The sequence below is a fragment of the Protopterus annectens genome, chromosome 9.part0 (assembly GCF_019279795.1).
Source record: "Protopterus annectens isolate FY-2018-M chromosome 9.part0, PAN1.0, whole genome shotgun sequence".
In the NCBI taxonomy this organism is placed as follows: domain Eukaryota; kingdom Metazoa; phylum Chordata; order Ceratodontiformes; family Protopteridae; genus Protopterus; species Protopterus annectens.
Window position 1 is genome coordinate 942,550,152 of NC_056743.1, and position 12,297 is coordinate 942,562,448.

Sequence of the window (12,297 nt, forward strand, 5' to 3'; positions counted from 1 at the left end):
GATCAAAGGAGTAACCCAGAAGTTATCCATTGTTTTGGATCTTCCTCTGAAGTGATTTCAGTAGCTTTGTATCTGAACTATCACAAGTATTTGGAATCTAGATTTTCTCAGTTGCCATTCTAAGTCCGTCTGCAGATGTCCTCGTGTGTTGCAAAAAGGTGTTGAGGGATGCTGACAAAGCAATAAGGAATTAGCTTTCAAAGGTGGATGTCACCTTTATACTGGCAAAGTGCTAATATCTCAGGCAAGTGAATATCCTCTTATCAGAAAAGGGAAGGAGCTCTAGAAGGGAGATGTGATGTTGGGCCATGTGCAGCAAAAGTTCTGGGTACTGCAGCAGTGATCCAGTCTGAAGGTGTATTAATGTCAACTTTCTTATGGAATTTTTCTTTCCGTCACTCATGTTAAATGTGCCGTGTGTGTGAATGTGTAGATACATGCATCTGTTAGTGACTGTGTAACTGATGTGGTGTGGAGTTTCTTCTCTTTAATGTTGCTGTGTCACTGGTTTTCACCCATTTGTCTACTTCAAATCCAACAGTTTTCCTAGGTAGTAAAGTACAACCTTGGCTCCAGTTATTGAGGTCTTAAACAGCTGTATTATCATTACCCTAATGGAGCAGTTGAAAAAAAATTAACAAGCAGCAGTCTATGTGCTTTTGTGCAACAGTTCTAAACTTCTGTGTTATTGTTTGTGTTTGCAGATTGGCCAGGCAGAAGTGCAGCAGGGACAACAGCAGCAGTTTAGCCAGTTTAGTGATGGACAGGTAAGACCTTTATTTTTGAAATCATGTTATTGGCAATAAGTGCTGCTGTGGGTCAAGACTTGGTGTACTTGTAACAGCAAACATATAAAATCCCAGTAATGGAATTGCACCTAAGTTCATAGGTTCATAAGAGGTTACTAGGCTAGTGGCCTGAGAGCCTTTGTAAGCCTAGTCATGTTAATCGTGGGTTTCCCCAATTGTCCTTGGTTAGATGGACGTACTTTACAGATCAGCACTGACTACCATTGTCCATGAGGGATATGGGTTGCCTCCCCGGGGTGAATTTGTTGGTCCAGGTTGCTCTTGAATAGGGTCATAGAGGAGCTTTGCTTCACATAAATTGGAATTTTATTCCAGAGCAGCAGTAATCTCTGGGAGACATACCTGTATCTCCAGCATGTTCTGTTAATGTTAATGGTAAGGCTGAGATCCCTAAAGTGAGTGACTCTGGTGCCATTTGATTTGTGAATGCACAGCATTTCCATCTGTCTCTCCAGCATGTTTTGTTAATGTCACTGGCAAGGTTGAGATCCCTAGAGCGAATGACTCTAGTGCCATTTGATTTGCAGATGTGCAGCAATTTCCATCAGGTTGGGGTCAGAGACACAAGCCACTTATCTGTAAGCTATATGATACAGAGGACAGTAACTGGGCTTTCAGTCTGTCCACGTAGGTCATGGTTTGGAGGCCCTGTATCTTCCTAGTGAGAAATCTCTTTGGTCTCTCCAGTTGCTGCAGGTGTCTGGTGAGATGCATGCAGAAGGGAGCATTGTGTTAATTGTCTGATTAGAGTTGAGTAACCTGGATGCAATGCCTTTGTTTATGAGATGTGCAATTCAGAAGGCTTTCCTTACCACCATGGAAACCTGCTGGTCAAAGTTCAGATTGCTGTCGACCTGTGTTCCTAGATCTCGCACCACTGGGTTTGAAATTAGATGGATGCTGTCGTTATTGTAATTATTGGGAAATTACATTTTTCCAGATAGAATAACAGTGTACTTTTTTCCATTTAGTTTTAGCCCGTGACTTTGGCACCAGTTATTTGTTTGTGTTAGCCCCTCCTGCAATATGTTAACATTGTTGAGGGACTTTGTGATTGCGCCTAGTTTACAGTCATCAGGGAAGTTAGTAAGCCAAAGGCCATCTACTTCAGTCTGGACTTTTGAGAAATAGATTCCAAATAGTAAAGGGCCTAGTACAGATCCTTGCATTACACCACTGGTGACAGGTCTACTGGTAGATGTGAAATCACCAACTCTGACAGTATGTGAGCGAATTGGCTACCCATCTAGTGATGTAAGGGTTAATACCTAGCTGGGCGAGTTTTTCAGTGATACCCGAGTAGGGGATTGTGTCAGAGGCTTTGGCTACTTCCAGATAGCTGGTATGCACAGCCTTAATTTCATCCAGGGCTTTGGTGACTTTCTCAAAGAAGTGTATTAGTTTAATAAGCGTGATCTACACTTAAAGCCAAACTGGGTTGGGTCTAGAGTTTGAAGGTTGCCTGTGTCCTTGTTAAGGTCCATGATTATTCTTTCCATGGCCTTGCAGATGAGGCTGGTTAGATTTATGAGTCTATAGTTCCTAGGGTTGGTTGATGTGGCCCGCTTTAATGCAAAGGGATAACTGTTGCTGTTTTCCATTCTGCTGGTACAAAGCCATTTCTTAGGCTATGGTTAAAGAGAACGGCAAGTGGGTCAGCTAGGTCCTGGTTTTAGATTGCTTACTAAACAATCTGGGATGTTATCTGGTCCCATTAAGACTGTGTTTTTTGGCCTTGGAGAGTGCAAATATGACTTGATCTCTAGAGATACTAGGTAGAGAACTGGTGTTGCTTATGCTTTGGTGTATGGCTGGTGGGGATAGGGGGGTGAAGTTTTCACCAAATCTGTCAGCAGGTGAGAGTGGTACCACCTGATATCAGTTTGGCGCATAACTGGGCACTCTCTCTTAGATTTTGGACATTGTTAAAGAATGGCTTATGGTTGTCCTTGGCTAGGGATGCTATTTTAGCTTAATAATTAGCTTTAGGGGACTTTACAGTGCTTCTGATTTGCTTGTTCAGTCTGTGGAGAAAATTCTTCCTCTGCAGAAGCAGTTGCCTCTTGTTCTTGGACATCAGTTTCTTCCTTTCGTTATGCAATCTGTTTGTACTAGATTTTTTTTTTTTTTTTTGTTGGAGGGCCTGGTTTTACTCCAGTCAGGTAGGACATTTTTGTACATCTCTGCATAGGATTCATTATTGCCTGTGTTTGCAGGGGGTGTAAAACTTTTATACCATCACTTAGTAGGCTGTAGTTTGCTTTGAAGAAGTTCCATAGTTTTTTTTTTTACTCCTTTGGGGTCCAGTAGTTATTTCGAATGAGACTGATAAATGGTCTGACCTTACGAGGAAGGGCATCACAAAGCGGGCAGTGCAGTGACCACCCATGTTGATGAGTACTGTGTCAGACATTACAGTTCCTTGTGGGGGTGCTGACTATTCCAGAGCATTTGCATTGACGAAGTCCAGGAACCTCTGGCAAGCATGTTTGAGCTCATGTATGTCACCCAGTTGATGGGAAGAATAATTGAAATCTTCCATGACTAAGGCATTGGGCTGCATGGGGAGTGACTCCATTAAGTCCAGGTAGGCATTGTGCTTTTCTTGGTTCATGGAGGGGAACCTGTAGCTAGCAATGAATGTGGTAGGGTGTTTTGCCTGCATTTAATTGTGCATGGAGTAGTTCGAGAGTCTCTTACTGTTTGACCAGTGTCAAGGTGTACTTGGCTTTAATGAAGATGGTTACACCTCCACCTTTGGTTCTTTCACGCTCATTCTGGGGTGCTCTCTAAAGCCTTGAACCATGTTTTCAGTGACTGCACAGATAGTATCTACCAAGGTGAGATGTGCTTCCAGGGAATTTCAGTTTTGTGTTTAGACTCGTAGCATTAAGCAGCAGAACCTTAAGCTTGTCTCAGTGGATTTTGCTGTCAGACATTTTGTCATTTTGACATTGCCAAAAATGGCACTACAGGGAGGCAAGCACCTTTGCCAGTATCTGAAAGCCTAGAGGACACCAGTAAAGACCATCTCTGGAAAAGCAGTGTGGCCCGTCAACCATGTCTTCCCAGGCTGACAGATACTGGATCCCCCTGGAATGACGCCAGAAGCTAAGCCAATTGTTGAAGTCAATAATTTTTTATTTATATCGTGGCATCATCCTGGGTGAAGGTAGAATGCTGCTTAGTGTTAAGGCCATACCTGCGTGGGACGCAACCTGAAAGTTCAGTCATGTCTTTCTTCATATAGTCCAAGCAGTATGTCTCAAGTCATTCACCCCGACATGGACTATGACAGAGTCATAACGATACTTGAGTGACCTGAGTGCATGCTTGATCTGACTGATTCTGGCCTCCTAATGGCAACTGACTGTGACGTTCTTGTACAGCCTGGTGAGGGGGGGGGGGCATCTGTGTGTCTCACTATGGAGTGTTCTTTGACCAAGACATCAGATTTTGATGTGTTTTGCCTTATGGGCTTATTTGGTGAGGGATTGTATGCTATGTGAAGTGGTTTCTATACATGTTGAGGTGTGTTGCAGATAATTTGCTCTTGGGAAGTCTCTGATCTTTTGGTAGACTTCAAGTGAGTATCTCCGCATATGTGGATTTGTGTTGTGTCCTGAACTTGTGTGAGAGGTGAAGTGTACGAACTCTCACCCTGTTTGATGTCTTGTTTTTTGTTATGTGAGAGGATTGTTTCCAAATTGATAGTGCCCTATGTTCTGTATGAGGAGCATAAATATGATGTACGGAGCAAACAAGATCCTTTTCAAACTTTACCGAACTGCCTGAGCAATGGGCTGCCTGGGACGGGACATGCCTTCTTTCAAGAATACCGCAACAGTGAAGAAAAGGACATCTACTGTTATGGTAAGATTTTACACAACTGTACTTTATTTCTGTCCTCCAGAATGCGCTTTCTGAAACTGAGTTACGTTGGAGAGTTCTTTGGATGGTCTGAGTGAGACTCCTCTTCCCCAGAGAAAAGAAACACTGAAATTGTGTTTTCCAGAGTTCAGTCTGGGGTGTAGAAAATAAATTCTCTTTTGTAAGCACAAATGCTTATTGCTGCCCCTCCAACTTATCTGGCATTTAAAAAAATGGTCACATCACTCAAGTTTTTGCCCCACTTTAAGCACTTGGAGTGTAACATTTTCATCTCGGTACTCCTGACAAAGAGGAGATTGCCAGCACAAACACCACACCATACAAATCAGAGACACACACCCACCTATGCAGGGGTCCTCAACAGAAACTTAACTAAACAACAAAGACCCCCAAAACATACTCACAAACATTCCACACACAACACCAGTCACACGACACATAGTATTCAACACACCAGTGTCTCACAAACATAGCCCATTAGGTATAACAGTGAACCAGCACAGCACATAGGGCATAACAATAAACCAAACATACTAGTCATTAGCGACTCAGTACAGTGAAACACACTGATGTCCCCCTCACCAGGCTCAACAAGGAGGTGATCACAGTCAGCTGTCTGTCAGGCAGTAGAATCCGCCACATCAGGCATGCAAAGTCTCTCCACAACTGGTACAAGTATGACTCTGTCATTGTCCATGTTGGTGTGAATGACTTGAGATGCATCTCACTGGACTGTATGAAGAGAGACATTATTGAGCTCTGAGTATGTACTCTAGGGAGGTGTAACCCTAACCCTAAGCAGCATCCTACCTTCACCAAGAATGATACCACAATACCAACAAAAAAATGATTGACTTCAACAATTGGCTTAGTTTCTGGTGTCTTTTCAAAAGGGTCCAGTATCTGCCTGGGATGACATTGTTGACAGGCCTCAGTGCTTTGCCAGAGATGGCCTTCACCTGTCACTCCTGGGGTTCCAGATCTTGGCCAAGGCTTTTGCCTCCTCCATTGTGCCTTTTTTAGGCTATATCCCAAAGACAAATCTTCTAACATAAAAGATCTGTCAAAAAGCAAATTTAAGGTCATGCTGCTCAATGCTAGGAGCCTTAGTCTGAAAATACACTCACTGGTGGCTCTCCTCACACTGGAAGATGCCGATGTCTGTGCAGTCATGGAAACTTGGTTCAGGACTGCGGTGAGCACCCTGCCTTACTAGGCTATACCTCATTCCACACCTTTCAACCCCAAAATGAGGTCAGAAGGACCATCTTCTTTAAAGACTGGCATACCTCCAGACTGGTTTACCAGCATGACGCACTGGAATTACTCCTAAGTGCAACTGAAAGTTGGCAAGACATCCATCCAAGTTATAGCCAGCTATAGACCCCCCTCCATGTCTCAGGACACCCACTCCTCCTACTTGGACCTACTTGACTCCATCAAGGTACCCTCTAACACCCTGATCCTTGGTGATTTCAACTACCTCACCATAGACTGGGTGGACGATTCCATTCCCTAATGCACAAGCCCAACAATTCCTTGACTTCATCAGCTCAACACACTAGACCAGCTGGTCTCCTCTCCCACAAGGGGGGGATAACATACTGGACTTGGTTATCCCCAAAATGCAACCTGAGGGCCTAAGATGGTACAAACAAACTTTCTCCATCAGTCTTAAGTTCAAGAAGTAAAGGAAATCAGCAGAGGTCTTCCATATGTGATCACACCATGTATCCCTCCCCGGCAGCAAACCCTGTACCACTACAAGCTATTATCCATTGTTACCTGTGTACATGGGAGGCAGTGACTGTTGGCATATTGTTTTTAGAGATGGCAGCTCAGTGTTTCCCAAAAGAAAAGTCTACAGAGACTTTTGTCACATTCTCTCACACTTATGCATGTCAGGACAACTTGCTGATGAATTTTTTAGCAAAAATGTAATGTCATGGGTATCGTCATCCACATGCACATACACACAGTGCAGAGCCTGTATTACATTGCATATTAAAAAAAAAACAGAAGTTCCCTCCTCCATTACCAAGACGGGCTGTTTTGCCCAAGTTAGGCTCCCCCATGTCAACTCTGTCTGGTGATGATTTTTTTCTCTCAAGTAAGTTATTTAGTGTTTCTACTATTACTAGATTTTTGATCTTTGCTGTTACTAGTCATTTGAATCCAGGAATTTTGAACTTGCTGTTTGTTTTGCCTTTTGTTTTGTTGCGGCCTGAATTTTGATCGGTCATTGACAAGGTCTTTATGTTAAGGATGTATTCTGGGTGTGTCTAAATGATCTGCCAATACACACAACCTGTGTGTTATGTGCCGGGTGGGGGTCATTTAAACACTGAATGTGATATTTGTAAAAATGTTGGTCCCTGTACTTTACAGGAGTGCAAGAATAATTTAGTTTTGAAGAGCCTTCTGCCCTGTGAAGGTGAAAAGATGAGGGGGAGGGGAGTACAAACTGGAAGAGAGGCCAAGAGATGAGGGTAGGGTTTTTCCAAAGTACCTGGAAAGGACACATCTTCCCACTACAACCATTCATCCTCAAGAATCAGTACAAGGAACAGCTGTTTGAGTTTCCTAACAGGAGAATTTAGTTTTTTTTTTGTTTTTTTTTTAATCCTATCTGGGAACTGAGAAGAACAGTTGCTATTTTTTTTTTTTCTCAGCACAGGAGCCTTGAATCCTGACCATCATAATATCAGAATGGTCAGCTACTCGATATGGAGTCCCACTGTCCATCTTGATATGCGAAAGGATGGTCAAGGCACAAATTGAACCTGATGTAGTCTCCCCCTCCATAATTAGGGCAGAAACGTTTCCAGCCAGTCGTCATGCTCTTACCGAGGACCCAGTTTTAGTGACTGTGGTTCTTTCATCTCTGCAGACTTTTTGTTCTAGTGGCCTCAAATCCATGCCTGGGGTGTCAGCACCATACCTGAAGTTATCAGTATCAGTGGCTTGATTCCTTTAACTTTGTTTATAATGTCTTTGTCATTGGTGTTCAAGCCTTCAGTGCCAAAACCCTATTCAGCTGTTTAATGATATCAGCCCTGAGCCTCAGGACTTTCACTTTGGTGACAAACTCATGGTAGTCTTTGTCGGAGAGGGGACCAATGACGTTAATACTGATGATTTCAGTGCTGGCAGCTGAAATTGCGGAAACTGTTTCAAGGCAGCTTTCCAGGCTGTTAGAGAAGCGCATTCTACATCAGATCCAAATTGCTGTACCATTCAGTGTGAGATCTTATTTTGTTTTCATCCTTATCCCAGCATGTTTAGGCATCCAAAAACCTCTGAAGATCCTGGAAGTGTGTGGAAAGTTCCTTCTCTAAATAATTGAATAAGTCACCTCCTTATTTTGAGAAAGAGAGGATGTGTAAGAGGCGGCACCCTAACTCTCAACTAGTCTTTCCACTGCAAGCATGGATCTCGGTGAGAGGGAACTTCTCCGTCACCACTGGAAGATTCCAGATTATTTTAAATTCTGGCAGTAATAAGATGGAAGCAATCACAAGCTTCCAAGATTGGTGCACGCTGAGTAACTTAATTTCAGCTCTCCAAGTGTGAAAACAGAAACTCACAAGAGAGAGCCACTGACTGTCTTTTTGGATAAATTTCTGTTACTGGCTAGTAAGTGTACTAGTAAGTGTACTGCCTGAATGCCAGTAAAGAAGAAATTTGGAGAACCTGAAAGAAAATCAACCACAAAAGGTGAGGAGAAAACACTGGCTGGGAAGAATCCTGCAGCTGTTATGCAAAAAGCAGTTCAAGCTCAAGATTTGATGCAAAACATGACTTCAGTAATCTAGAGGAAAAAATATGTCCAATGTGCTCAGAGATGATTAAAATATGCAAACACCGAAGGAGTATGTCAACTCAAATGAAGGGCTAGAAAAATAGGAAAAAGCTTTAAACAGATATTTAAATGAGCTGATAAAACTGCAAAAATCGGAGGATGAAATTAAGAAAAGGCTGCATCAGTATGAGACTGCTCAAGAAGAGACATTTCAAAAATTGTAGAATTAGAGGACAGAGCTTGTAGGGAAACCCTCAGATTTTCTAATTTACCAGAGAAACTGGAAGGAACATGCTGCATTAATTTTATGAAAGCAAAAATAAGGAACTTGACTGGTATTCCACAGCAGGCTTGATTTATTGAAAGGACGCATCACATGTATGATCCAAACAGCAGCTAAGACCTATCCTACCAGTAAAAAGAGTTGATTCTGACAAAACTGTGGCAGAAGAGTTTTGTCAGAAGAAGTGAGAGTATTTGTGGACCGTGATTAATCACTGTTGACCAGGCAGGAGTAAATTTATTCCAGCCATCAGGAATTTTAAGAAGTAGGTGTTAGTCAAGCTGCTGTATACAGCTATCTTCAAAGTACGTTTTCCTGGAGAGTCCGTCATTTTTTTGATGCAGAAGATGCTAAGGAGGAAATAGAAACTTTTGTCCAACAAAAAGTGAGCCAGCAAACAGAAGGGAGTCTGCTTGTTATTCTTCTCCAGTGAAAGCTTTTCCAGTTTTCCACAGGAAAATGCTTGAGACAGAAAGAAGCACAGGAGCGGACTAGAAGAACCAGAGACTAGAATGTGGGAGATGGGGAGCAGTGGGAAGAAAAACAGCAGCTCAGAAATTAATGAATGCATGTAGGATTACAAAGCATCAGTTGCATTTGTGAAATATCACTGCACAAGGAAACCTGGAAATGTTAGACTTTTTTTTTACTTTGTTAAACTTGTATAGGACTCCAAAGTGTATGGCCTACTTCATGTCATTAAAGTTTGGAAGAACAGTAATGACAGGGGAAGAGGAAGGAAAGCAGTAACTTTAAGTAAAATAGATTTTGCTGTTAACAGTATTTTTACAATATACATCATACACTGTATGCCGTAAAGATAACTGCGGTGGTAGTGCTGCGGTAGCGTTGTCGCCTCACAGTAAGACGTCCTGTTTGATTCTCGGCTAGAGCGTCTTCTGTGTGGAGACAAGCATGAATGGGCATACTTTCATTGAAGGTTGTACGTCAGGGCTGGCAACTCTGTACGTAAAAATCTACTGCCAATCATTAGCGGATCGGAGTTCTGCTGTGGCGACCCCTAACCGGGAAAAGCCGAAAGACACAACAACAACACTGTATGCTGTAAAGTAAAGATTTTTCAGTTATTTTTGTTTGTAATAGGATACTAAAGTAAACAAGTGCCCCTATTTTCCTCCTCCTTTGTTTTCATGTTCAGTTCTTAGTGTAAGGAGAAGCACAGCCTGTACTGTGCATTGTAGCATGGATAACCGTCATTGTAGGTTAATACAAGCCTGTGAATGTGGCTGTCAGTCTGAAACAATTGTTTCTGTTACGAGACTTAAACTGCGTTATTTGAAGATGTGTGTACTTTTGTGTGTTTATATCAAGTTAATAGGTTCTTGGTGTTCTGATGGTTTTTCATTAAAGCAGTAAATTTTTTTAAGACTTGACATAGGTTCAACTGGATAGGGCAAGTAACTGTATGCATGTAACATAAAAGCTAAAATTAGACATTTAAAAAAGCTGCAATACATAGGTGGGATTAATAACTTTTTCTGATAACGCTTATCTTTAAATGTGAATGGTTTCACAGATGTATACAAAAAAGAAAGAGTAGTAAACTGTATTAATGCAGAGTGCAAATAGTTATGCTACAAGAGACGCATTTGAAAAGATCTAAGCATGTGAAAATTTGATAAAGGATTACAGGATGGTTATTCAGCAGTATATCTGGAGCAAAGAAAAAGGGGAGTACTTGTATTAATTGCAGGAGGAGCTTCAATAGTGGTAGAAGAGGGAAAAATATAATGGTAGATTTGTAGTACTAATGGGCTACTGGCAAGGGTGTAAGATTTCACTGGCATGCTAAAAGTGCTACAAAGGATCTTAAGAAATTTCTGGGATAAATCAGTTTCAGCAGGTAATATTACTTACAGGTGTGGACTGGAATTTTATTTGCAGCAGTGAGGATGTATCTGAGGGCCCTAGAAGGGAAAGTGTAACAAATGAGGGTAGATATTTATTAAAATATTCAGTATGGAAGATATGATATAATACAACAGTGGCGATCCGGAGGGAAGCAGAATGCAAGAAAACACCACTGTTGTTGGGTCTTGAGGCAGAGAAAGCATTTGACAGAATAAGCTGGGATTTTGAGTAAGGCAGTGGAAGCATTTGCATTCCCTTATAGGTTCATAGGTTCATAGATTAGTACTAAGCTAACTGCCCTTGCGAGCCATTTTAAGCCTAGCCAATTATCCCTTGTGAGACTCAAACCCTGCACCTTGTGTTTGCAAGGCAAACACCTTAACCATTAGGCCACCCTCCCAAATAAAATTATAAGGTGGATTAGGAGGCTGTATGAGGGATTGGATGTGAAAATCAGAGCGGGGTGGCTTCCTCTCTGATAATTTCTGTTTGAGCAGAGGAACCAGGCAGGGGTGTCCTCTTTCCCCTTTGTTATTTCTGTTATATTTAGAACCATTGGCAAAAAATAAGGTGCATAGCAATTCAAGAATGTAATTGGTATTGTAATCAACAAAAGTTGGATTTATTTACAGGTGATATTTTATACATGATAAAACCAGAAAAGAACATCTCAGTGTTGTGGAACATTGACAGTTTCAAGTCTTTTCAGGATACAAAATTAATGAAGATTAAACAAACGCAATAGCTGTAAACTATGTACCCACACACGAATTGGTTCAGCAATACCTGTATTTATGGGGACATGATAAAATGAAATACTTAAGAGAATGGATTAAAAGTGATTGTTATGGCAGCAAAGGCTATGTGGAAAGAGACTAAACAAAAGGTAATACAAAATGAGAAACTGGCAGCTCCGTTGTATGGATAGCAAGTGAAAATGTTTTTAGTCCCTTTAGATGTTCTTCGTGTTTCACTGTTGCAGTCATCACACTTGGGTTATCTGCCTGCAGGTAGCCCTCAGCCGGTTATCTGTCTGCAGGTAGCCCTCAGTCGGCCCGAATACCAGGTCTTGGTATTTCTGCATTGGTTGCTGTCGCCTCTTCCATGACGTCAAGTCGTCAAGGGTATAAAACATGCAGCCCAACGCCATTACATCAGTCTTTCTTGTCGAGAAGGAGCCAGAAGCAGTTAGCAAGTGACGGTCAGCCGCTACCTGAAATTCAGTTTTTTTCGAGTTTCAGACCGGAAGTATTCTAAAACTAAGTACCCCGTTGGGGATTCTTTTTTCTTGCTCTAAGCAATGTCAGAAAAAATTTACAATTGTCTTGCCTGTGGAAAGCAAATACCTCACAGAGATTTTCATTCTTACTGCGTCACCTGTTTAGGCCCAGGCCACGATATCCCTCGCTGTCAGTTTTGTGCCTTGTTTAATGCCCGAACCATTCGTTGTCGTGCTATTTTTGTAGCTAAATTATTTTGCTCTCATTCTCCGTATTCCGAAATGGCTTTGGTAAGCCATCCGACTACCGATCTTCCGAAAAAGCACAAAGACAGAGACCACATAGGTCAAAAACTGCCGACGAATCTTCCACTAAGCTAGTCGCCAGTCCGCCGGTACTCAGTGAGGTGCCTTTGCAGCC

The 12,297-nt window shown here is 42.0% G+C and overlaps 1 protein-coding gene across 1 annotated transcript in view; it reads left to right on the forward strand.

Moving 5' to 3' along the window:
- NFYC (nuclear transcription factor Y subunit gamma) overlaps positions 1-12,297 on the forward strand; it is a 542,726-nt gene that overhangs the window by 453,431 nt on the left and 76,998 nt on the right. Inside the window, exon 7 of the mRNA XM_044083683.1 lies at positions 705-767. Within this exon, the coding sequence (XP_043939618.1) occupies positions 705-767 (63 nt within the window). The remainder of the gene's footprint in view (positions 1-704; positions 768-12,297) is intronic.